Source organism: Kryptolebias marmoratus, linkage group LG3, assembly GCF_001649575.2.
Source record: "Kryptolebias marmoratus isolate JLee-2015 linkage group LG3, ASM164957v2, whole genome shotgun sequence".
NCBI classification, from domain to species: Eukaryota; Metazoa; Chordata; class Actinopteri; order Cyprinodontiformes; family Rivulidae; genus Kryptolebias; species Kryptolebias marmoratus.
Genome location: NC_051432.1, coordinates 22,519,237 through 22,545,903, shown reverse-complemented (window position 1 = coordinate 22,545,903; position 26,667 = coordinate 22,519,237). Strand labels below are relative to the sequence as shown.

General features: G+C 42.0%; 3 protein-coding genes across 3 annotated transcripts; all 3 read left to right on the top strand.

The window, feature by feature from the left end:
• The first annotated feature begins 395 nt into the window (after positions 1-395).
• Positions 396-13,033, top strand: samd1b (sterile alpha motif domain containing 1b). Its single transcript, XM_017425586.3, has 7 exons — positions 396-2,027; positions 3,898-4,111; positions 5,444-5,592; positions 7,353-7,401; positions 7,483-7,594; positions 9,487-9,601; positions 9,721-13,033. The coding sequence occupies exons 1-7, from the start codon at positions 885-887 to the stop codon at positions 9,862-9,864; spliced, it is 1,926 nt and encodes a 641-aa protein (XP_017281075.1). The 5' UTR covers positions 396-884; the 3' UTR covers positions 9,865-13,033.
• A 220-nt stretch (positions 13,034-13,253) lies between these two features.
• zgc:136908 lies at positions 13,254-23,084 on the top strand. Its single transcript, XM_017425691.2, has 19 exons — positions 13,254-13,502; positions 13,587-13,853; positions 14,351-14,462; positions 14,548-14,720; positions 14,798-14,940; positions 15,042-15,172; positions 16,596-16,727; positions 16,819-16,921; positions 17,260-17,393; positions 17,480-17,615; positions 17,709-17,821; positions 18,703-18,867; positions 18,987-19,109; positions 19,588-19,800; positions 19,893-20,071; positions 20,164-20,293; positions 21,712-21,870; positions 22,120-22,271; positions 22,346-23,084. The coding sequence occupies exons 2-19, from the start codon at positions 13,831-13,833 to the stop codon at positions 22,449-22,451; spliced, it is 2,427 nt and encodes an 808-aa protein (XP_017281180.1). The 5' UTR covers positions 13,254-13,502; positions 13,587-13,830; the 3' UTR covers positions 22,452-23,084.
• A 913-nt stretch (positions 23,085-23,997) lies between these two features.
• On the top strand, positions 23,998-26,553 carry ndufb7 (NADH:ubiquinone oxidoreductase subunit B7). The gene is made up of 4 exons (XM_017425616.2): positions 23,998-24,082; positions 24,179-24,319; positions 25,391-25,559; positions 26,395-26,553. Exons 2-4 carry the CDS (start codon positions 24,208-24,210, stop codon positions 26,483-26,485), a joined length of 372 nt encoding a protein of 123 aa, XP_017281105.1. The 5' UTR covers positions 23,998-24,082; positions 24,179-24,207; the 3' UTR covers positions 26,486-26,553.
• The last annotated feature ends 114 nt before the right edge of the window (positions 26,554-26,667 follow it).

Genomic DNA, 26,667 nt, shown 5'->3' with positions numbered 1-26,667 from the left:
GTGTGTGTGCGTGTGTGTGTGATACTGGTTTTGGTTACCTTTGTAGGACCTTTTCTGGTATCATCACCTACTCTGTTGGGGACCAAAGCCTGATTCTGAAAAGGTTGACAATCCTTTTGGGTTGGGGGTTAGTTTTGGGACTAAAATGTAAATTTAGTTTAGGTTAGGATTAGGCTAACTAGTAATGGTTAAGTTTAGCATATGGGTCAGGGTTAGGCTACAGAAATGAACAGAAGTCGATGTGATGTCCTAACAAGGCTAGGGATACAGATTTGTGTGTGTGAGTACTATTGTTTGGCAAAATAAGTGTGAGTTTTTATTGAATCTGGGGGCGAATTAAGGAAGTTGCCATCAAACAGAACTCAGTTAAATGTTTCATGTAATTAATGTAATTCATTTTCATCAACAAATAAGCTGGGTGCATTCATTCAGGTCCAAAATGAAACCTTTCCTGGAACATGAAATTTCTGCCCCCCTGCTGGAACCTCACGCCCCACCTTTGCCACCCTGAAATAAAATCTCTGGTTCCGCCCCTGCAAACAGTTTCTTTTGTGCTCGGGTCCGACGTGCTGCGAATTGTGCCTCGGTTCCGCGAACAAAGAGAGAGCCGAGGCGATTTCCACCTTAAATCCGGTTTGCGTTTTGTGCGGGAGACCCAGGCGCCATCTTCGGTCCACCTTAAGCGCACAATGTGGCCAGCGACGAACGCGAGAGCGTACCAGCCGGGCTTCCGTCCTCATTCTCCAGCCGGGGATCGCACTTTGGCTCCCAGCTTTCACACAGCGTCACTTTGAAACAACAAGGAGGAGGAGGAGGAGGAGGAGGAGGAGGAAGGAGAGAAGAGACGCACTCGGGCCGAACCCCGTCCGCACCCACACCAGAAGATGTCCGAGCCCAACAAGTACCGGGAGTGGATCCTGGAAACTATCGACTCTCTCCGTTTGAGGAAAGCCCGTCCGGACCTGGATAGGATTTGTCGAATGGTCCGGAGACGACACGGGTCGGACCCGGACCGAACCAGGACGGAGCTGGAGAAACTCATCCAAGAGCAGACGGTGCTCAAAGTTAGCTACAAGGGGTCCATCTCGTACCGGAACGCGGCCAAGGTGCAGAGGAAAAGCCGAAAGAGGAGTGAGTTCACGGCCGCTGGCGGCGGCGGCGGCGGCGGCGCGGATGCACCGAGGGAGCGGAGCAAACATCTGAACAACAACGGCGACAGCGCGCACAGCTTCACCGACCAGGAGGAGGGCGAGGAGGACTCGGAGCCCAGCCCAGATCCGAGCACTCAAACATCAGCCTGCAGCCCCAGCAAGAAGCCGAAGCCTGCCTCCAGCCCGAGTAGCGGAAACGGGTGCCCGAGCTGTGGCGCAACAACGAGCTGCGCCGCCGGGAGCGGCTGTAGAGAGGAGAAAGCAAGTGCACCGAGAGACAAGGGATTAGGACAGCAGGGACAACAGGGACAGCAGGGAGCGGGGGGCAGCCCGTCGGCCGGCGCGCACGGCACCGTGACGCCGAGCAAAGCCGAGGCGGCTGGCGGCGGAAAGAAGCCCGACTTGTCCGGAGCTGACACCCAGAACCAAACTTCCTCTGGGAGCGCCGGCAGCCCCCCTCAGCACCAGGCGCAGAGGGACGCGGTCTCCCCCAAGACCAAACTTCGACTGGCGGGAGCAAGCGGCCGAAAGTCCGACTTGGGCGACAAGCTGGTGGCTTCCGTTCGCAGCCTGTCGGAGAGGAGCTTCCGGGGGGGCTCCGCCGCCGCCAGAGGCCACATGATGAAGCCGCTGGGTCTGAAGGAGATCCTGGGCTACCTGAGCAGCCAGGAGCGGCTGTCGGAGGAGAAGCTGACCCGAGGCAAAGTCAAGGTGGTCATGGAGCGAGAGGTGGCGAGGGGCAGGCTGCGCAGGACGCGCTGCGGGAACATCACTCTCCCCCTGAGGGGGATGGTGCTGGAGGAGACCGCGCCGAAACCTCCGGCCGCCGACAGACTTGAGAAAAGCGCACTGCAGGACAAACAGGCTGCGAAAAAGGTGGGTAACTTATCATTTCCAACACGTCCCGGCTGTAGCTCCAGAGCACAGCGAGCAGCTTCGGCTCGGCGGCGTGCTGCTAAATTAATGATCAGCGTTTCAGACCGCACGCGCGGCAGCAGCACGCGTTGGGGCTTATAATTAGGTTTTTCCGCCCTCTAATTAAACCTGGACGTGATGGCCGCGGAAGTGTCCGCGGACGACATGTCGTTCTATTCGGCTCTCGGTGAATGTGTCACTGGGATGGGTCTGCGTTTGTCCCACCATCACGTGCAGGTCGGTCGGCTTCCTGCACAAAAGGTGCGCGAGGAGCAGACAGCTCAGGAGCGGCTTCCCCAGTCTCCCAGAAACGAGCGAGCGCGCCCCGTAAAGAGCGCCTCTGCGTGCAGCGAGCTCGCGCATCTGAACATTTTATTGCCGCTTTGGTTTTTTTTTTTCCTCCCCCCCAACCTCCTTTTTTGTGCTCAGAAGCTATTTATTTGATTTAGCTTCCTGGAAGTTTGAGCCGCGCGGAGTGGGGTGCGCGTTGTGCCGCGGCCTGCCGCGCGGTAAACGCGGTGTCTGTTTAAACTTGAGACGTGCCGCTGCCGCGCTCCTGTGACCGCGGCGTGCTGGCGCGCGGGCCGGTGGAGGACCTGAGCCGGAGTGCTGGGCTCGGGCTGAGTCGTGTTCGGTACATCTGTACGAACTGGGCCGAAGAGCGAAGCGGAAATCATGCTTTTATTTATTTCATTTTATTTGCCGGCGTTTCTGTTCGCCTGTCTTTCTGTTAGCAAAATATCTCATAAGCCACTGGACAGATTTTAATGTAATACCTCTACAACTAACTTTTGGAGCCAACCACAGTTAAAATGGCCGCCACAGCCAACTGACCGTACAACACAAAAATGGCATTTACTCAGTCAATATTACAGATATTGGGCTAAAATTTGGTGTGGTAGTAGCTGAGTGTCATCCCTATCACATACTTAAAGCACTAAGAAATGATCCATGATCTCTTTTTAAAACTTTGCCCCTAACTATTACAGTCAGCTCTGCATGTCTGTTAGCAAAATATCTCATGAACCACTGGATGGATTTTAATGAAACACTCAGGACATAATCATTGGATGTACGTCTACACTTTTGGAGTCAACATAATTCAAGATGGCTGCCACAGCCAAGTGACCTTAGGAAACGCAAAGATGGCTACAAGTCAGCCAGCATTTCAGACACTGAGCTAAAACTCGGCGTGGTAGTAGCTGAGAGTCATTCCTAACAAACGCCTTGAGCTCAAGACTAACTTTAATAAAATCACTGTTTGTGCGTCTACAGCTGGTTAACTGTCAGAGTCAGCCCGATACAAGATGGCCACCACAGCTAATCAGCTACAGCTCTGTTAGTTTTACAGTTGTAGAGCTAAAATTTGGTCTGGTAGTAGCTGAGAGTCATCCTCAAGACATGCCAATGCGTCTTACGAAATCTCACAGTGCTGCAAAACTTTGACAGGCAGTGAGAAATATTCCTTCGAAGAATGCAGGACTTTTAATTTTTCCCCTTGTCCTCCTCACATCCCTCCCGCTCCAGTGCCTTAATAAATCTTTTGTGTCGTGTCTGACAGCGTGCCCCCCCCTCCTCCTGCTCCTGTCGGTACAAATGAGTACATTACAGCGGGCGGCTCGTTATTTCTGATATCTCTGTCTCTTTTCGGGAGTTTCGAAGGCCCCGAAGAAATGCAGCATAAATCTGCAGAATGTTGTAATGCCAGCTAATTGAGTTTATTTCCAGGTTAAGTCTGCTCGATCCCGGCGCCGGCGCATCAGCTCCACTTCGCTCGCCTCTCGTTAAAAGCACCGCGTTTTAATTTCTCAACTTTTATTTGCCTTCGCAGCCTCCTTCGCCACCTCTCCAGCAGAGCGGGCCAATGGAAACCGCCAGCGAGGAAGAGGAAGAAGACGATCCCCGGAGTTCTGATCAGGAAGGAGGACTACCCGCTGTAGCCATGACAACCGAACCGGGGCTCATTGATAGCACAAGAGAAGATGCTGCGATCCAGGGAGCGCGGGAGGAGGAGAGCCCCCAACAGCCGAAGGAGGATGGTGAAGGTGAGTCCATGGATCTGGGTGACGATGACGATGATGATGATGATGATGAGAGGTTTATAATGGCTGCTGCTGTTCCAGCCACCAGCTCCTGTTTTAATGTTTTAATTGGCATTCTAACAGTTTCACAGAACAGGATTCTGAGGTATTCTTTCTGGGCTTTGCTTAATTTTCTCCCCCTTTTTTTTTTTTTGTTTGTTTCCTGTGCTTCTCAGCTGTGACGTATGAGTCATTCAGGGATAAAAAGCCTGCATAACTCAAGGGATGAGCCAGTGTTGCGTCGACACATAACAGACTTGGCAAAGAACCGGTTTTAAATTGGAACTAGGCTCTTTGTTAGCAGCCTGTGTTGAATTTATAACACAGTGAGACATGATTGATTCCTAAAGAGCAGCTGGAGAAACGCAGCCTGAATGATGAGCGCCGAACAGCTGCTGACGTTCGTTGAGGAAGCTGAAACGGATCAAAACAGTAGCTAAAAGCTAAAATTACTGAAACAAATGGTAAGAGCTAAAATTAGCCGAACAACAGCTAAAAGCCAAACTGAGCAAAACAATAGTTAACAGATAAAAATAGGCAGAACAATAGCTAAATGCTAAAATGGTTAAAACAATAACTTAAAGCTATAATTAGCTAAACAATTGTTTGAAGTTAAATTTAGAAAAATAGTAGCTAAATGTTTAATCTAGCAAAACTAATTAAAAGCTAAAATTAGCAGCATAGCAGCTAGAAGCTAAAACAAAGCGAAAATATTATAGATTTGAAAGAGTTTTTCAGGGATTTGAGGAGTTCTCATTTTGTTTTATTTACAAAATAAATTGTAAATAAATGTACTTTTTTTTAAAAAAAGAAAACAAAAATCCTAACCGTGACGTCCTGAACGTGCCGAGCTTTCTGATGTCTAAATGGTGAAATGAGCTGAAAGTTTGTTGACGTTTTTTCCTCATGGCTGCAGATATTTTTTTTTTTTTAGTCACTTCTTTTTTGTCCACTCTTCTTATTTTTTTAAGCAAACAAATGACATAATTTGCTGCCACGGTCAGGTACGAAGACTGGACTGAAACAAAAAAACGAGCAGCTTAATAAAAACTTGCCTGAAGAGCTCCTCTTTTAAAGATTACAGGAAATCTGACTCTTTGGAAAGGATATATATATATATAATATTAAAATATAAATAAAGTGGGGGTGGTTTAAAACTGCTTCACACTACTGTACGTCTGCATTCTTATATATTTGTTGTTTTTATTTAACTCTAACAAGTTTTAACTTCATGTTGAAGCATTTTACCCTCATTATCCCTTTCTTTCTTTCTTTCCTTCTTTCTTTCTGTTTCAGTCGCCGGCTCCTCGGCGGCGCTGGGGCTTGATTTTCTCCCAGAATCTCAGGCTCCTCCTCCTGCTGAGGGAGCCTCGCTGCCGCAGCCTAATGGTGCACACTTGGAGAAGAAGGTGATTACCTCTGATCACTTAACCACAGAGGCACAAGTGAGTGCACCCAAACACACACACACACACACACACACACACACACACACACACACATCTGACATCTTAGATTTTGATCTCTTCTTCTCCTTTATTCGCATTTATCAACACAAATTTTGCGAATAGGTGAGCATAGGTTTTATTTTATTGTTGTTTTTTTTTCCAGCCTTATTTAAATTACCCACCCAGATGATGATCATGATCACTTACCAACTAACTACTAAACTAATCCAACTATATAAACCAAACAAGCTACGTACGGTGCTTTGCAAAAGTTTTCCACCGCTTCTATTTTAAAAAAAATACAGTATTTTGCTTCTAAGGAGGCTTCCAGGCTGTTTTTGCGATCTTTTACAAAAGTCTGACAGCGTATTCTGCAGCGTGTGCTTGAAAAAAAATGAGGAGTGTGGAGAAAAAAAGCACTATCTACTGCAGACGAACAGTATCTAAAAGACTGATCCATTCTTCAGCTGGATGCAGTTTCTGAGGGAACAGCTCGCCTTTGATTAAAACTTGAAATAAAATTTGAAGTAAACAAAGATCTCTGCCTTTGTGAGAGGAAATATATCAAGACACAAAGCAAAATCCAACAAATTGTTATTGTTTTAAAGTGGGAAACATTTATTTTCCCCAAATATAGAAGACTCACATGCTGTAGGTTTTTTATCAAACACTGAACAATAAAATGTAAACATTTATGAGAAAATGTTTCTTTTCTTTTTGTTTTGTTTTTAGGATTTTGGTCTTTTTTGTTGTTCTAACATGTAAAAATACAAATAATTGTCAACAGTTTGTTACAAATCTTTAATTTAACAATGTCACAAATGGTTTATTTTTTTTTATATGTAGTATTTATGTAGCACTGAGTTTTGGTATTTTTATAGCGAAGGATAAGACTTTCCATTTCTTTTTAGTAAACTCTAAATAATTTAGTGGTACCCCGAAAAGTTGGCAGAAGATGTGGTGCAACTTTCGTGGCTAAGACTCCTGGCATAACTTTGTCGAAGCCTTTCCAAAATCCTCCTAATTTCGAGCAAGAGCAACAGATACGGGTGAGATCGGAGAGGACGGAGCCACGCCTCCTGCAAGTTTCACTGATTTCAGGAAAAATTAATGTCAGTTTAGCTTTATTGAAATGAAGGCTGAGGTGAGCACAGGAGGCGGTTACGAGCCTTTTTTAAGTTAATAAACAAATAAAAATTCATTTCTTTGAAAATGGTCAGGTGCTGGACAGGAAATGAGTGAAAAAGCAGCCAAAGTTTAAGGCAAAACTTTACAAATCCGAAGATCTATCGATCAAGACCTCTTTAAGAAGTTACCAAAAAGTCTGATTCCTTTGAAGGAGCTCTAAAGAAATGATGGATGTCTCAGCAGCACTGTAAAAAACGTACTCCCTCAGGTAAATACGATTAGAGCCGAGTATTTTACTGGTCAGTGTGGCCATTTTACCACCAGAGCAGTGGTTTACTTTGTGGAAAATCAGGTTTCGGGTGTTTAAGATGCTTCAGCAGTCGACAGGGGGTGACTCATCCTCTTTGGCAAACTCGGCTCCCCCGCCGGTGCACTTCATACCTTCCACATCATCATTCACGCTCCCTCAGCAGATGGTCTTAATGTCCTGCTGCAGTTTTGTCATTACGCTTCTGGATGCAGCCACCTCCCCCCTCGTCCTTCACGTTAGATTGAGGTTGTCTCCCTCCGATGCTCTCAGGTTTTCTCAGCTCTGCCTCTGTGCGTCTTTGTTCATCTTTTATCTCCAGAGTCACACGCGGCGTGACGAAACAGAGCCCACGTCCTCGAGCCTCGACGGTGAGTTTCCTTCTGCTGAGAACGTGGAAGCGGTGGCAGCTGACAGGGACTCACTCTCACCTCAATATCTCCGCTTTGTAGACTTGGAGTGTAAGACAGAGGTCGGCGTGTCTTCCTGCATGCTCACGCCCACCGCGTCCCCGAGAGACTGCAGCCTGTCCGAGGAGCGAGGCGTTAACGACAGCAGCGCAGGGTGAGTACGGCAGAGACTGGAAACATTTATGCACACATTCAAGAGAAGCTCATGCAGATTACTCCTAACTGGAAACTTTCATGGGAATTAACTGGAAATTGGGGATAATTTGACCAAACTGCATCAGATCCAAAGAAAGATCAGAACACTTTTAGTCGTGAGTTTGACCCAAAGTTTATAAAAGTAACAAATTTAAATTTTTGACCTAATTTTCACGCCATCACGCCGCTCTGTCGCAACAACACGACTTTTAGAGAACAATGGACTTTGAACATTTTTACTTGTTATTGTTGGAATCCTTTTCTAAATTCATGCACACAACTCTGAGCAAAAATATTCATGTCATATGATGTTTATTTTCAATATATTCACATAAAAACAAACGGAAAATGTCTAAATTTACAGTATGGACAGGAAATGTCAAATTTCATCCACAACTCTGAACAATTTACATGTTTTTATCATTATTTTGGCTTTTTTGTCAATTTTATTTACATTAAAACACAACAAATTTTAGTAAATTTCACTTCACAGCAAAACCTTTAACATGTTGCTATGTCCATCTGTCCCTACGTGTCCAGGTGACAGTTCATCACTTTTTAGGGTTTGGGACTTCTCATATCATGGTACAGCAATGAATTCTGCTTGTTTTAGTCAAGATTATGTTTAAAACTCCTGTTAAGGGCCAATGTTCAATATATTTTAAATAGGTTTATTCCCATAAATTCTTGGTAATTCCTGTAAATTTCAATGAGCGTTCAACTTTGAAAACTCCTGGAATTTTTGCAACCCTATTGATAAGTAGCACTTTTACGCCTGTAATAAGTGCAAAGATGCAAAAGCCAAAGAGAGCCACAAAGAGTTGACGGCACAACAGTGTGCTCATTTACAGCATCCTATTAATCTGAAAGGGGGCTGCAGACACTTTCATGCAAGTTTCCAACCCCATGAAACGATGCAACTGCAGCATTAATATTCAGTTTCGTCATAGCAAACAGCTAGACGTCTGTTTTGGAGCGTTTCTGTTTACTATACCCTCCGTACAACAACTGTGCTCTCCATGAAAATATTAATATTTCCACTATATGTCAGTTCTCCTCCATTTTTTTCTCATTTAATAAACAATGAGCTGTATGTTGAAGAGTCCGTTTCATAATGAAGTTGTTGGAAGGCGAAGGTGGGTGATAATGTATTTGCCCTTTTCTGTGTGCCTGTTTGTAACCAAAATATCTCCTGAAACATTGGACAGACTTTAAAGAAACTTCTAGGAAACGATCACTGAATGTACCTCTACAGCTAATCAATGCAAATCAAGATGGCCACCACAGCCGACCAAACAAACTCAAGTTTAAGTTTTTAATTTGTAATTGAATAAATAAAAGAAATGTGTGCTAAAACTTAACCACTGGGAATAAAAACAGCTTAGTTTTGATCTCAAATTGTGTTTGTTTCGGTCCAATTCGAGGACCGGAATAAAATTTCATGATAATCTTTCTTATTTAAAAAGCCGTGTGTCCCAGAGAGGATTTACATGAAGACACCTTAAAAATCCTGCAGGATGCTCTATGAGTTACTGACCCAGTGAGCCTCAGCAGAACCACGAGGTCACAGAGTACCTGAGGAGTCTGATCACTAAAGTTATGAAGAGAAAATCTAGAAAAGCTTTTAAAACTGATCATATTTAGTTTCTCAGTAGCATGGCAATGACTTGATCTTATTGGCTTCCTGTCCAAGACTGGTCTGGTCTGACTGACGTGTTTTCATTATATGCCAGACAAAGAGGTAACAGTCATTTTAAACAGGAGAAACTCTAGAAGGCATGAAAGTGTTTTCAGGATAAAACTCTAGACTGCACTGCTGTGACTTTTGTAACAGTCCTGCTTTTTCCTTAGAGATCTGAAGTCCGAAGGCGTGGGAGGGAGCCCGGTGGACTGGACCGTGTCTGATGTGGTCAGTTATTTCACAGCTGCAGGTTTTCCTGAGCAGGCCGCTGCCTTCAGGGTGCAGGTGAGCCGCTTGTCTTCTGAACAACCACTAGAGGGCGCCTTAGACGGCGTCACAGATTTTTTTTTCCAACTTCGAAAAGTTTCAGCCTTCCTCCGGTCACTGCTTTGCTTTCTCGCTAGGAAATCGATGGGAAGTCTCTCCTCCTCATGCAGCGTAATGACGTTTTGACCGGCCTGTCGATCAAACTTGGCCCCGCCCTCAAGATCTATGAGCGCCACGTGAAGGTTCTGCAGAAAACACACTTCGAGGACGATGACTGCTAACAGCAACACCGAAAACACGCACAGACTGTTATGTTTATATTTAAATTTAGCTCAAGTAATATGAAAATGCATGCGTGATATACAGTATAATACTCCTCACTTTTCATCTCCTGATAAAAATCACACACTTTAGTTTAGACCTCTAAACTTGGTCTGGTCTACAAATGACAGCAATGTAGCTGATTTTGTTTTGTTTTTTTTGGTCAGACAGCAATGATTTTTTTCTACCAAACAAAGCACAAATGTTGGATGAGAAAAGGAATCTCGCAACATTTTCATATGCAGACATTCAAAGCAGCGATGCAGTTTCTTTTTGTTCCGGCGGCGAAGCACTTTTCACGCTGCGGGAGACAGTTTGTGTTTTTGTGCTCAGCTTTGTGCACACTTTGGACAGCGGACACGTCGAGGGACCAGGGTGAGTTCGTGGTGTGGTGCGAAGGCCTCCTTGGGTTTGTGTTTGTCCACGAAGAAGAGCATGTTGGACAAAACGGCAGTCCAGACCGAATCTGGACTAAAGGGTGAGCACGCAGAGCCATCATATTTGTTCACTGCAGGAGGAGAGTCAAAGCAATAAAGTAGTAAATTCTCCCTCAGTGTTTGAGAAGACATTGGAGGTGATTGCTTGTTTCGTAGTTTATTGTCTTGTATAAAAAACTGAAGTGTTTACAATCAGATCTGGCGTATGCATCACTTTATGAAAGAAAGAAACTATTAAATAACTTAAGAAAGAAACGAAAATGCAGTCAAGTAAAGTAGCTGCTGGCTATGGAAATTAAGTCAATTTAGAGTAAACTTTTTAATTTCTAATTAAACTGCTAATTGACCTACTGTACCAACTCAACAGTAATCACTCCAAAAGTCTTATTTACAAAAATAAAACGGTCTCAAACAACTCCACTTGGCATAAAATCCAATGTCGCTGCAGACGTGCAGGAGTCAAAAGTATTCACACCATCGATTCTTAAACTGGTTTACAAATTTAAAAGCATGTTTACTCTAAATGTTGCTTAAATTCTGAGTGATTTTTCCCATTAAGCCAATTTGAATCATTAAAACCTGAAAAGGTTTTCGCCTAGAGGTGATGAAGAGTAATGAACAGAAGTTCTTGCAGCACCCAGAGTTAAGATGCCTACTAAAAAGTGCACTTTGTGGTGAAACAAAACCCAAACTTTTTGTGCCGTTTGCATTTAGTTTATTGTCTTTCTGTGCAGATAAGTGAAGTGACGTGAGATTTATTTATATAGCACTTTTAAGCAACAAGGCGATCCAAAGTGCTTTACAACAGAAACAAAGACAAAATGAAATACAATGAATGAAGCACACAAAAAAGAAAAGAAAAATACAACAATCGTGTATTCTAATGAATCATGTATAATCTAAATGAAACATAGGATAATCTAAACAGAATCACTAAAACAGACATATCTAAGCATGAGCTGAGATAGTCAAATAATCTAAATCAGATAAACTAAACATATCTAAACATGAAAAAAAAGAAAAGATAGAAACGTCCCTGTTGCAGAAGAAGTGGTTTTAGAAGGTATTTACCATTGTGCTTATTCATCAGACTAAAATCAGCTCAAAATCCATCACAAAACAAGATCTGATATTAATTTGTGCTTTTGGAACTGGCCTTTTTTTGTGTGTAAATGAACATGAAGAATTTACTCATAGTAGCAGTTCTGGTTGTAAAAAGTGACACAAATGCCACCCAGGAGACCCAGCTTCAGTACTTTTTACAATTTATTTTTACACTTTCAAACTGTTCTGGTTAAGTTCAGACACTTTCAACGGACAGGGGTTAAAGGGAAACATTATGAACAGTTAATATCTTACCTGTTGACGACAGCTCTTTGCATTAACTCAGTTTGGAGAAAGTTTATTTCTGAATGAAATGATTCACCTTTACGACTCTCTCAACCTCACATTACACATTCAGCAGAAATATTCTTATCTTCCTTACCCAAGTGTCTCAGACTGCACCAGAAGTGTTACAGCTAGCTGCTGCCGCTATCTTGCAAAAAACCAGAGGATTTCACGTAAATAACTATAAAATGTGAAATGTTTATAAAATAGCATTTGTGTGAAGCGCAGTTAAATTTCGAAGACTGGAGTTGTTTTAAGTGATCCACTTCGATCACCCTGCTCTGACTAGCCATTAGCTCGTCAATTCAGACAATATTAAACTCTATTTCTCTGATCAAAGAGCTTTTTACAGCAGGTAAAGTAATGAAAGTTCATAACCTTTCAACAGAACTCTGTTCCTAAAGATCTGAACTGTCCCTTTAACAGCTTGGCGACGTTGGGAAGAATAAATAAAAATCTTATTCCGTTCGGTCAGGAAAAGTTTCAGATAAACTTTCACTTTCAACAGCTGTTTGTGGATTGCCTCATAAATCTAAAACCTTAACAGATCCTAGATCAGCCAGAAAACACCACAGCTGAATATTCAGTAACAGATAATCTGTACACAGGTACTCATTTTACTTTAGTCCCACAAGAAACAGCCGGTGTTTTCTTTAAGACTACCAGCTGATGTCTTCATTGTGAATACATTTAATAAAAAAAAAAAAAAAAACACTCATGACGCTTCTGTTGTTTGCATCTAACATCTGGAGGCATCAGAGTTGTTGTCGTGGAAACATGATCCATTTTTTAATTGGTGCAAGGGTAACCTGTCTAATATTTGTGTAACCTTGGAGGATATTTACGCTTATCTCCACCTCGAAACGATGGTAACAATCACCAGCCGAACAATCAACTTTATGTTGCAGAAAGATGTAAATTATATTATATAACTTGTGTGTAAAATATTATCATGAAATGATCTAAGTGAAAGAAGATGTTCCAGAATAAATCCAGACCAACCAATCATTTAATACCTTGATGTTTAATTGGTGTTTTTAATGGCTGGTATCAATCAAATGATTAACCTGCACTATAACAAGTTTAATTAATAAAAGGAAAGTCCCTGTCCCTTTTATTTATCCTCCTCTTTGAGCATGATTGTCATTTATTTTAAGAACTGACTGATGTAAAAATGACATCCTTCGTTTCTTTGTGCATCTAAACCTTTTCTACCTCTTGCTTTAATTCTCTTTTTCAAAAAAAAAAACAACAAAACTTTATTTTTCCACATTGTGTTCAGTTAGTAAAAAAAACTGTCATTGTCTTTTCGCCCTTCTCTTGTTATTATTTGTTGAAGCTGTTGAGAACGGCCGCATCCTGATCAGTTTTAGTAATAAAAGTTCAAATTCCAACATCCGCGTGTGAAGGCTCAGTGTCTCCATGTCTGCGCTTCGTCCTGGGAGGGGTGTGTGTGTCTGTAGGTTAGAGGGGGAGGGATGGGAGGGTGAAGAGAGGGGGGGGGGGTACCACTGGTACCACTGACAGTCTGCAGCAGCTGGGTCACAACAGCAGCTCCCTTCAGTCTCAGGGAGTCGGAGGTGAAAACAGCATGCTCTGTTTTACAAAAGATGGATTTTGGGGAGGGAAAAAAGTCTTTTTTGCCGAATTTATTTTGATCTTTGAATATTTAACTCAAGTCGGGAGCAGCTAGGCTCTCGCTCCCATTTGCTGGCGAGTATCAGGGGTAGCAGGAAATATCACACGGGATCTGGTTTGGGACACTCTCCAAGGTAAGTGTGTGTGTGTGTGCGCTCATGGAGTTATAATAAGCCAGTGAAGCAGATGGTCATATTTATACCTCCTCTGATAAACAGACGAGCAGCAGCTCCTGCAAACATGGAGGCTGAAGACAAGTGAGGAAAAAGAAAAGCTCTCAGAGACTTGCAGGGAACCTGGGGGGGGGGGCTCTGAAGCTGGAAGCCTCACCGAAGCTGATCAGATCAGACAGAATCTGAAAGCTTTTCAACCCTACGAGTTCAGCTCTTGAATAATCCGAAGGAAAAATACTCAGAGAAGGTAAAAAATTTAGGAGCTCCGAGGTTAAAAAGGCGAGGAAACATGCCAGGCTCAGGAGGAGCAGAGTGAGTGAAACAGCTGCATGTTGTGTACGTGCATGTGAGCGTACGTGTGTGTTTTAACATATAAATACTGACATTTTATGACCTGGATGCTAATGATAGGTTTGATAAGATGTTTTTTCCAGCATGATAAACCTGTAGAGTTTAAAGAACTTTGAGTTAAAGGTCATCTTAAACTCACCAACAGCAGCCAGTTTCATTTATTTATACATTTCATTTATAACAAACAAATGTAAATGGAGCAGCGGTTGGCAGAAATGGTTTGCTAAAAGAAGTGCTTTGGACACCAGGGGGTAAAGCAGCAGCAGTTTCCCTCCTGCACACTCCTTCTCCCAAACCTTTGAGACACACACACACACGTTCTCAAGTTTATCGAGACAAAAAGTTGCTACGTGCAGCGTCAAAGAGCTTCTAAATACAGCACCGTGTCACATGAAGAAACTAGATCTCGCAGTGCACGGCGTGCATGTGAACGTCTCGGTGTGTCTCTTGTTTGGAAGCCCAAAGGGAGAAGATTTCTCAACTGCCATCCTGAAGCAGAAACAGAGACCCAACAGACTGGTTGTGGATGAAGCCCTCAATGAAGACAGCAGCATTGTCAGCCTGCCACAGGTGTGTGTGTGTGTGTGAGGTGTGAATGCAGTCAGAAGCACATCTGTGTGTGTGTTTGCTCTTAGATTTGTTTTGTTTCCATTAGAATAAGACAGAGGAGCTGCAGCTCTTCCGCGGGGACACCGTGGTGTTGAAAGGACGAAAGCGGAGGCAAACCGTGTGCATCGTCCTGACAGATGACACCTGCGGGGAAGGGAGGATTCGGATGAACCGGGTGACGCGCAACAACCTGCGTGTTCGACTTGGTGATGTCATCAGGTAGGTCCTTACGTGCACCTTAAAGTATCTCAGGAACCTAAAAGCATTGTGTGTAGTTAACACGTGCAACATTGCAGCATTCACGCCTGCCCGGATATCAAGTATGGAAAAAAGATCCACATCCTCCCCATTGATGACACCATCGAGGGCCTGACAGGGAACCTCTTTGAAGTTTTCCTCAAGCCGTACTTCCTGGAGGCTTACCGGCCCGTACACATAGGTAGAGCTCATTCTGGATAAATGATAAAACAATAAATCCCTCCCACACACACACTTCTGGATGTTCCTGTGAGTGTAGTTAGCTCCTGTCTGTGTTGTCAGGGGACATCTTCCTGGTGAGGGGGAGCATGAGGGCGGTGGAGTTCAAGGTGATAGAGACGGACCCCAGCCCTCACTGCATCGTGGCCCCAGACACCGTCATCTACTGCGAAGGACAGCCAATCAAAAGAGAGGTCTGTCACAGTGTGTTAAAGGAAAGAAAAATGTTTAAAAATGTTGAATGTGACTTAGGATTTTGTACCTGTAAATTATCTCCTTTCCTCGTTGATCTTCATCCTTTTGTCTTCCTCCTCTCTTGAACTTGTTCAGTTAAGATCTTCAAATCACAAAAATACCAAACACATCTATCAAAACTTTTCATGCTTTTCAGATGTTGTTTAGTCTTTTCTGGTTGCTACTGACATCACACTTTTTTTGTCAAGGCCATAAGTTGTTTTTTTTTTTCCCCCCAACTCTCTTTTTTGCAACACGTAAAAAGAAAACGCCATTCTAAAAAAACATGATTAAAGAAATAAAATGGCTCCATTTTTTCATCTTTCATTTTACAATTTCATACAAAGGAAGCAAGAGTCCTGAAGATTTTTGGCTTTCTACACATTTCTACTTTCCCCCTTTTTAAGCAGATTCTCAGATCTCTCAGGATTTGGTCTTTTTGCATCAGAATCTCCTTCAGTATTTTCATCCTTATACAGCCACTATTATCCTTTTTTTATGATTCTTCATTTTTATTTGTCATTCATTATCTGTGCCTCTTGCTTTACTGTCCCTTGAATCAAATGATAACTGCTCCTGTACCTTTTCAGCTTTCTATCTCACTTTGTGTTACAGCTGACTTCTTGAAACTAATCCTCCAAAGATTCTGTTATCAAAACTAAAAGTTAAAATTTAGGAACATAATTTATAGAAAACAGCACTTCTGATGAAGTTTTTCTTTCCAGACAAGGAAATAGTTACTAATAACCTGAACTGTCAGTAAAACACAAAAAGTGATGCATGATGTCCAGTTTATTGGACATACTTATATTACATATCAACATAGGAATATGATATTGATCATATTAATACTTAGATGTAACTTGACATAAGGGAAATATTACCTATGAGGACCATTAACTGTAGAAGAACATTCCCAAAGTGCCATTACATCGGCCATCTTGGTTTAAAGAAATCTGTGGTGCAATTACATTAATTGGCCAGTTGGTAGCAGTAAATGGGATTTTTGACTGAAAACCAGTCCAACAAAGTGGTAAATGACCATCCAAACCACTGCATATATTTTAAAATGACGTTGGAAAAGTTGTTCACCATACCAACAGCTATCTGTAACAGGGCTCGAGCCTGATTTGGGGCCATTTTTGACTGAGGTCTACAGTGTCCAAATGTTAAAGAACTGGCTTTAAAGGTCTTTTTATTGCAGCTGGAAAAAGCCCTGAGTAGAGTCTGCTCAGTAGACTGCTGAAGAGAGCATCGTGAATTTATGGATTCATTTTGAAATCTGTTCAAAGTCCGCAGCGTGTCTATGTGCTTTAGTAATCCTCATGCAACCCTGGAACTCCTGCCTCTGAGTGTCCCGGGCTTTCCTGCTTCCTGCTGCAGGATGAAGAGGAGAGTCTGAATGACATCGGCTACGACGACATCGGAGGCTGTCGAAAGCAACTGGCACAGATCAAAGAGATGGTGGAGCTTCCTCTCAGACACCCAGGACTCTTCAAGGCTATAGGAGTTAAGGTGTTGTGCTCTTAAACCTGCACCAAGTGTGAACTCTTTCTCTTTTTTTTTAATAAGTAGCATCTTAGTGTTGTTCACTTGTCCCACTTAGCCCCCCAGAGGTATCCTGCTGTACGGCCCTGCGGGTACGGGGAAGACCCTAGTGGCCCGAGCTGTAGCTAATGAAACTGGGGCCTTCTTCTTCCTCATTAATGGTAAGGAGGTCTCCCATTCCCAGATGTTAGTTAGAACATAAATATGAACAGTTACTAGCAAGGCCGTGGAAAGCAGGGGTGCAGAGGTTGCTGCAGTACCCCCTGAATGGGACAACATGCACTGCTAATGTGTAATACACTGCATATATTTGGTATTATGATATGTTTATGGGTGTTTAGGGGTCATACAGATTCACACATGCTCGCAGCACTGAAATGAAACACGTTCCCATAGCTACAGTTATTAGAAACTGAAAAAAGCTGAAATGTTTAAAGTTTTTGAAGTTTTCTCATGTTTGGCTCAGAGCAGGAGGAGTTTAACCCTGTTCTGTGACCAGGTCCGGAGATCATGAGTAAGCTGGCAGGAGAGTCAGAAAGCAACCTCAGAAAGGCGTTTGAAGAGGCGGAGAACAACGCTCCAGCCATCATCTTCATTGATGAGTTGGACGCCATCGCTCCCAAGAGGGAAAAGGTAACATCAGAAACAGAAACTGGGCTTCATTTCTGCTGTCCTTTGCCTGTTTTTCTGACTCTGTGTGTGTGTGTGTGCATGAGTAGACTCACGGGGAAGTGGAGAGGCGTATCGTGTCACAGCTTCTGACCCTGATGGACGGCTTGAAGCAAAGAGCTCATGTTGTTGTCATGGCAGCAACAAACCGACCAAACAGCGTGGACCCCGCTCTGAGGCGCTTCGGTTAGGACGGCCAAATGCACCCACGAATGTATAAAGAGGTAAATGTGCACAGACGTGCTTATAGTGCTTACAGTTATGTCTAATACTCTCCAGGCAGGTTTGACCGCGAGATTGACATTGGAATCCCGGATTCGACTGGAAGACTGGAGATCCTGCAGATCCACACCAAAAACATGAAACTGGCCAACGATGTCGACCTGGAGAAGGTGAGGCGTGGTGAAAACAAAACATCTTAGCTGTTGATGGGACATTTAAGCCTAAATTAATTGGCTGATTAGCTACAATCTATTAAATAAATTTAGTTTTCACTTTGCAGATTTTCAGCTACTACCAGATTTTAGCTCAGTGTCAATAAAACTGACTGAGTTATAGCCATCGTTGTGGTTGTTAAGGTCAGTTGGCTATGGCAGCCATCTTGGATTGGGTTGACTCCAAAAGTGAATCAGTGGTAGATATACATCTGAAGATTACTTAATGAGCGTTTCCTTAAAATCCGTCCAGTGGTTCATGAGGTATTTTGCTAACGCAGACAAACAAACACACACAGGCAGCTACATGATCGCAATATTAATAACCACTCAAGCAATATCAGTAGCTCAATAAAATATATGGAGCTGGTTCTAACTGCTAAAATGCATTTCTTGAAATTATCTTTGCATATCACAAAACTCCTGGCACAAATCCACATCTGCAAGCTGAACTTTAAAAACTTTATTCTCCTCTTCCTGTTTGTCTCGGTGCTTTAACAACTGTGACTCCTAACGTTTCCACCTGAATATTTGTATGCTAATTGTAATCAATATCTGCTGATTGGAGAGACTTTGAGTGCTTTCTAAATGAGCACCTGCTGTAGGTGATTATTGGAAGAATTTGCATGTGGATTTTTGCACTCATTGTTCAAAAACTCAGAATCAGCTCAAATAACAGTGGCATAGTATTTATACTTAACAGATGGTGGCGATTTTAATAGTTTGTTGGCACACCACGTTTGACTGTAAGTCATAAGAAAACCAGAGTGATGTAGAGATCAGCCTCAGCGCTTATGAGCTGATGTTCAGTGTGCGATGTTTTACTTAATATGTTTCAGATTGCTACAGAAACACATGGACACGTGGGCGCCGACGTCGCTGCTCTGTGCTCTGAAGCCGCTCTGCAGGCCATCAGAAAGAAGATGACGCTCATAGATCTGGAGGACGAAACCATCGATGCCGACCTGCTGAACTCGCTGGCCGTCACCATGGACGACTTCCAGGTATGAATCATGCAGAATACATGCTGAGTTAGGCTCCTCCAAACACTTCATCCCAACAGAACGACATCAGGCACGAGAACATGACCTATTAAGGAATATTTCTTCTTTCCCTCCCTCAGTGGGCACTGAGTCAAAGCAACCCATCAGCTCTGAGAGAGACAGTGGCAGAGGTGCCTCAAGTCAACTGGGCGGACATCGGAGGACTGCACGAGGTCAAGAGAGAACTTCAAGAGCTCGTTCAGGTGAAATGAGCATTCAGCCTGCTGCTCTTCAAAAAAATATTAAAGAAGTAGCATTCCTTCAGGGAATGATTATTCCCCGCTGCTCTCATGATAGTTTTAGACTCCGATCATCTTGTGTTGAGAAATGATAGAGCTGAACATAACATTTTGAGCAGCCTCATGTGACAACTGGAGTATGTGTTGTGAATGACTGTCAGCTACCACCACAACAAATTACAGTTCAATATCAATAAAATTCACTGAGATACAGCCATTTTTGTAAAGGCTAAGATTAGTTAGTTGCATCAGCCATCTTGAATTGGGTTAACTCCAAAAGGTCAGTTGTAGATGCTCGTCCAATGTTACTTTCTGAGAGTTTCATTTAAAGCCGTCCAGTGGTTCATGAGATATAAAGGTACAAGCAAAAACACTATCACTCCACCTTCGCCTCCAGCTGATCTTTGCAACCATCCATCAACCTCCGTCTTGCTCTCCTCAGTATCCTGTCGAGTATCCTGACAAGTTCCTGAAGTTTGGGATGACCCCGTCTCGTGGGGTCTTGTTCTACGGCCCCCCAGGCTGTGGGAAAACGCTCCTGGCAAAGGCCATCGCCAACGAGTGTCAGGCAAACTTTGTCTCCATCAAGGGACCTGAGATGCTCACCATGTGGTTTGGAGAGTCCGAGGCTAATGTCAGAGACGTGTTTGATAAGGTGAGTGGTAGTTTTCAGCTGGCAGTGCACCCTGCAGATATTTTTTAGTTTTTAATGGTACCGTTTTGGGCCCTGTTTCCATCTGCTTACAGGCCAGACAGGCAGCCCCCTGCATCTTGTTTTTTGATGAGTTAGACTCCATTGCTAAATCCAGAGGCGGTGGAGCAGGGGATGCAGGTGGTGCAGCTGACAGAGTCATCAATCAGATCCTCACAGAGATGGATGGCATGTCAGACAAAAAGAATGTTTTCATCATCGGCGCAACAAACAGGTACACACATGGTTTTTATGCCTGGACTAAATAATGAGGGCTCGATGAAAATCTGTGGTCTTTTCTTGCCATCCCTCTTCTCATGACACCAGACCGGACATCATAGACCCGGCCATCCTGAGACCGGGTCGACTGGACCAGCTCATCTACATCCCGCTGCCCGACAAACCTTCCCGCATGGCAATTCTTAAAGCCAACCTGCGTAAATCACCTGTTGCAAAAGTAAGTTATATAAGACATATCTTAATTCATTCATTTTTTCTCTTTTATAGATTACTGTGCAGAGGTTTTACCACCCCATTCCCTCAATCTGCTTTCAATTTTCAGTCTTGCATTCTCGGAAAATGGTCTTGATCATTCATTTTTTAGACTTTCTGAAGGTCTTTCGAAGGTTTTCTTTGGTTGCCTTTTCACTCATTTTTGTCCCAGTACATTACAAAGTGGACAAGTGGAGGACAGAATAAGAAGTGTCAAGCCTAAAATACTATCTACAGCAAATAAACAAAAATTGTCTTTAAGAAAAAGAAAAAACTATCCAGCAAAGACCTGACATAAGACCTGAGAGGTGCGTTATCCCTTTAGCTGATTTACTGTAGGCCAAGTTTTCAGCTAGTAGCTTTTTGGGGATCTCTTTGTTGGTGCTAAAATACTATTTTATATGTCAAACTGTGTCATTTTTGGTATTTTTCCACAAATTCATCTAAAGTAGTGGAAACAAATTGTGTCTTTGTGACAGGCTGCCAGTAATAAAGTGCCTGAAATTGTCTCACTAGTGTCGACACAATTCATTTTCTGAGCCTTTCTATGTCTGAATGGTTTATATGTCAATTTTAAGTTAGGTGGATTAAAAACAGAACTATTTCTCTGAAATTGGTCAAGTACTGAACTGAAAATGAGTGAGAAATCAGTCAAAATCCAAAGAAAAGCTTCTCAGAAAGCCTGAAGAACTTTTGCTCAAAAAGATTACTGTATAAGAAAGTCTGGATCCTTGGAAGAAAAATGTTCAGAAATGTCAGAGTCAAGACTTTTCCAGAGTACTGTACAGCAAAGAGTTTGAGCAAATGGAAGTAAATGGTGGCCAGTTTTCTCTGTAACCACTTTTATTTAGTGTATTGACACATTACACAATTCAAATAATTTTTGTTAATCATTTCTGCATGAGTACACAACGCTTGTGTATTTAAATGATAAATAAATCCTCCACAGTCTCAGATTTAGCTAGAGAAATTGCATTTTCTGCATAAATGCAATGTTAATTCTGAGGGCTGAATGAGTGCAGAAATTTCTTGAAGAAGATGAAACTGAGCTGAAAGTTAAAAGTACCAAAAAAAACAGCAAAAATAGCAACTTCTAACAAAAAGCTAAAAGCTAAAAGTAGCAAAACCTGAACTAAAAATCACAAAAAAAAAGTTGTGAAATCATAACTAAAAGAAAAAGTAGCGAAATGGTAGTTAAAAATAGTGAAAAAGCTACCCAAAAGTAAAAACAATGTAAAAACCGGAAAAATCAAATTGCTAACTAAAAGCTAAAAGTTGTAAAATACTAGCTAAAAGTAGCAAAAGGCTAACTAAATTAGCCTTACCAAAAAAAAAAAAAAGATTCAGTAAACAGCTACTTTCCTCTGCTCTTCCCGTCTGAAGGATGTGGATTTGGACTTCCTGTCTGGGATCACAGAAGGATTCTCCGGAGCCGACCTGACGGAGATCTGTCAGCGGGCCTGTAAACTGGCCATCCGGGAGGCCATTGAGGCCGAGATCAAGGCGGAGCGCCAGAAACAGAGCAGACCGGGCATCCCTATGGTCAGCTGACACTGCAGCCGCCCAGTTTTACACACACATTATACTGATGTACACACACACACACACAGTCACGTCTTACAGTGGTACCAGGCTGTGTGTGCGTGGTGCACAACGAGACCGTGAAAAATGAAGTGTTCCCTAAAGGGCGGCTGTGTGTTCTCCAACTTTCAGCCTTTGGACTAGGAACACACACACACACAGTTTAATCTGTTTCCACAGTTTGTGCTCATCTGCTTTCTTTTTCTGCAGGATGAGGACTTCGATCCAGTCCCAGAGATCAGGAAGGACCACTTCGAAGAGGCGATGCGGTTCGCCCGTCGCTCTGTCAGCGACAACGACATCCGCAAATATGAGATGTTTGCTCAAACTCTGCAGCAGAGCCGAGGATTTGGAAACTTCAGGTACGTACAAACATACACACACATTACAGAAAGAGTAGCCATGCACAAGAGTAACCCTGATGTCTTTGCTCCAGGTTCCCGTCTTCTTCTGGTACCCGCTCTGGAAGTCAGGGGTCGGGTTCTGGGTCCGAGAGGCCCAGTCTGTACCAACAGGAAGGAGACGATGATCTCTACCAGTGATTAAAGGCCTGCTGAAGGAATGCATATTGCCCGCCACCTTTCATCCCAAAGTTTTCAACTAAACTCATCTTCTGATGAAAGCAATGGAGTTTTACCCGTTTTTGATCAAACCTTGTAAATGATGCTGAGCGCAGTCTAATGCAGGAGCCTGCATAGCTCATTGATGTGTTGAGGATGACTCTCAGCTACTACCACACCAAATTTTAGCTCAATATCTTTACAACTGACTGGGTCGTAGGCATTTTTGTGTTGCTTAGTTGACTCCAGTAGGCAAAGTTTTAAAAACAGATATTGTACGACCGGTTAGTGCTTGGAATATAAGTTGGGGATGAAGCTCGGCTACTACCACACCCAAATTGAGCTCAGTAGCGGTAAAACTGACTAGGTTATGGGCTTTTTTTGTGTTTTCAAAGGTTGCTTAGCTGGAAGTCGGCTTTGGTTTTTTATTACATTACATTTTATTATGTTTCAATAAAATCTGTCCTGTGTTTCATCAGATATTTATCTAACACAACAGGAAAACAAACATAAACACGAGCCAAAAGCATCTTTGTCTTTTCCCTTTTTTGGCAGCAGTTAATAATAAAGCATGACCTGGTACTACGACTGAAACCGGGTCAAATGAAAACTGTGTATCTGAGTTTGTTTTAGTCTATGAAAGCGATAAATATAAACGTGAACCTAAAAGCATCAAGGCTGTGATTTTCACTGCGGCTGTTTTGTTTCCTGAAAGCTGCATGAATGTCTCAGCGGCTAAATGATCTCGATCCCCCTGCTGACCTCTGATTAGAGTACAGTTTATACCGGGGGTCAGTAATGGGATGTTTTTGCATCATAATTCTTATTTATGCTCCAGGAAGTCTCGAGGAAAGAAAGAACCAAAACTGGATTTTTATTTTTACCTCAAAGGGATCATTTTTACACTCATTCTTCAACTACAGTAACTGAATCGTTCTGCTTCCAGATGTGCTGCATTATAAATAATTACTAATATATTATTTAAAAAGAAAAAAAAGCATTTTGACATGGAACTCATTATTAAAAGTATTAATAGTTTGATTCAGTTCACCTGCTAGTCTGTGTATTAGTTCACTGCCGTAGTTTATAGGGACACTTTATAACATTTATATGCAACAAAAACACATTTCTACTTTTTTATTATAAACTGAGTCATTCAGAGTTTTGGTCCTGTTAATCAAAATGTCTTACACAGAATATAAATCAAACTATGAACTGAATTTCCAAACACATAAGGTAAGAATGTAATATTTTTTTATAAACAAAAGCTTTAAAAAACCTTTTCATTTCAATTTAAAAATCTTAAGTTTCTGTTAATTATTGTTTGTTTTTTATTTATAGATAATTGTTGTTTAGATGGTTATGTTAAATAAACACATTTTATTTTAGATTGTTTTGGTTTATTTATTTATTTAACGAGACCTACACAGTGTATAATAACATTCATTTGTAATTCTGTCATTACTGGAGTTATAATACATATTTAACTTAATTTAATTTAAACGCGTGTTTTCCCACTCCCGTCCTGCAGGGGGCGGTGTTGCATCTTTCAGTCAGGCCGCAGCCGTCGCTGAACCCAGCAGCACCGGAAGTGGCAGCGGAGTTCTGTGGAGGTGACCGAATGGCAGATCATAGACTAATTCTGTAAACATTTGTTTGGCAGCGAACTAAAGCGGACAAAAAACATTTATTTATTTTTATTTTTTTAGCTTGTAGAGAAGCAAGCATCGTCGGTGCCATGGGAGCCAACCTCGTCAGGCGGTACGTCACCGAGAGGGACACCGAACCGGACCCAGCGAAGAAATTCGAGTTCGACAAGGAGTTCGGCTTCGGAGAGAGGAAAGAGAGAGGTCTGTCTGTTTGTCCGAGCAGGTTCTGTTTCGGCCCTGATTGTAAACATCTAAATGTGATATTTGAATGTTTGGGTGAGCCTCGTTAATGCACGAAGCTGGTTTGTTTAGCAGCTAAATTTAGCTAAAAACCCAAACGTACGAACCATTGGTTCGTTTTAAACAATGGGTTTAAGATTTAAAAAAATAACTCATAATTTATCCCAAAGTATCCCAGTCCTGAAGCAGTGCTAAAAAAAAAGCATTTCTTGAAGACACGACACTGTAAAAAAAAGTATAAAGAAGGACAAAGTACAGCTATAAATGCTAAACAAAACTTGAAGAAATGCAAAGAAATAATCAGAAAATACACAAAGTTGCAAAACATTAGGCTCAAAAATAACAAATGAAGCATAAATCTCCATACAAATGAATGTCAGACTAAGACAAAAAGCTAATATAAACAGATACAAAATGACCACAAATAATATAATAATACATTATGCATCTTTAATTTTAAATATCTTGAAGATACAAGATAAAAACCTGATTAATGATTGTGTTTTCTATTTTTAGTAGTAGTGCTAAATTGAATACATCTTCTTTATTTACATATAAATGATTAATTTTTGTATTACAAACCACAAGAACTTCAAACATATAATAGAAATTAATAAACGGTAACAAACTGTTGTACCTAATCTGGATTTGAGGATAAATTTAAATTATTTTTTTAGGTGCTTTACACATTTACATGTACTTGTAAAAGTGAAAATGCTCATAATAATAAAAAAACAGCAGTTTGTTTGTTTGTTTTTTTAGTTAAGATATTTAATCAAAACAAGATTGTAACTTTTACATGTTTTTCTTACTTTATAATAAGTCTTTAATTTATTTATGTTGCAAAAAAAACAGATTACACTGAACAATGGAAGCTGGTTCATATGAAGCTAAAACATGAATAACATCCAACATCTGTGTTCCTTCAATGATTTGTATTTATTATAAATAATGATTTTGTCTTGTTGGGATTCCTGAGCTCATGTTAGAGTTTGCCTGGTTGATGACTGAGTTTTGTTTCCTTTTCTGCAGTGATGATAGCGACCCAGGAGCAGATGAACATGGCCCAGCTGCCCATGAACCAGAGAGACTACTGCGCTCATTATCTGCTGAAACTCATGAAGTGTAAGAGGGACTACTGGCCCAACTTCCTGGCCTGCAGGCACGAGAGGCACGACTGGGACTACTGTGAACACCAGGAGTAAGTCAGGATATCTTCTTTTGTGCAGTCAGTAGTTTGCTTTTTACCAGCATACTGTATATTCAAGTATGTGATCTCCTCCATAAGTTATTCATATGAACTTCAGGTTTAAAATCAAAATGTCAGATTCTGTAAACTCTAAATGGTTTGTTCACATGATGCAGACTTCTGCAGCAGGTAGTCTCACTTAAGTTACGTACTCTGCAAGAACCGAGAAATCTGTTTTCTTGGGCCGTCAAGAACAAAAACAAAGTCTATTGTGGTCAGGATGTGTCAAACTCCTGAGGAGTCCTCATTTGGCCCTCCTGCTGCAGGATTGCCTCCCACCAGCATCACCATTCTTTTGTCTGAACGCGTTGTTTGGTTTTCGCAAATTTTTGGCGAAGGGAGCGCCATTTTATTTTATTTTTAGACGAATGTTCTCCTTTTGTACAGGATATTTACTTCTTCTTTCCATGAATTATTAGCCTTTAAAGATTTATTATATAGATTTTTATACTTTCTCAACCAGCTGCTCCTCACAACTATCCACTGTACAAACTTCTGCACCAGTGAAAAAGTGCAAATTAAAAATATTCACTTTTCAACATTAAACTCACGCGCCCGCTTCAGATTTCTGACCAGTCACACAACAGTTCTCACGCACCACAACATGCATTAGACAGATCAGTGTTTGTCGTTCACCATGTTTGTCCTAAAAGAGATTTTTAATTTTCAACAATCATAACGACGCTTAAATCTTTTAAAGGAGCTTCAACTTCAGGTTGGACAATCCACCTTTAATCTGGGCTGTAGTGTCATTATTTCATTTGGGTTTTTTTTTCTTTGTCCTCAGCTACGTGATGCGTATGAAGGAGTACGAGAGGGAGAGGAGACTCCAGCTGAGGAAGAAGAGGATTGAAGCCAAGGCAGAAGCCGCGTCATGAGAGCATCTTCCAAATGTGCTTCTTGTATATACCTGTTATCCACATTAAACAACATTGTTTAAGCTCTACGACGCAGAGTTTTCTTAGTGTGATAAGTTGACAGTACTGCTCTGAAAACATCACCAGAAAGTTATTCAAATAAATGTAACACGTCCCAGGTGTTGGCTAAGTCTGATTATATT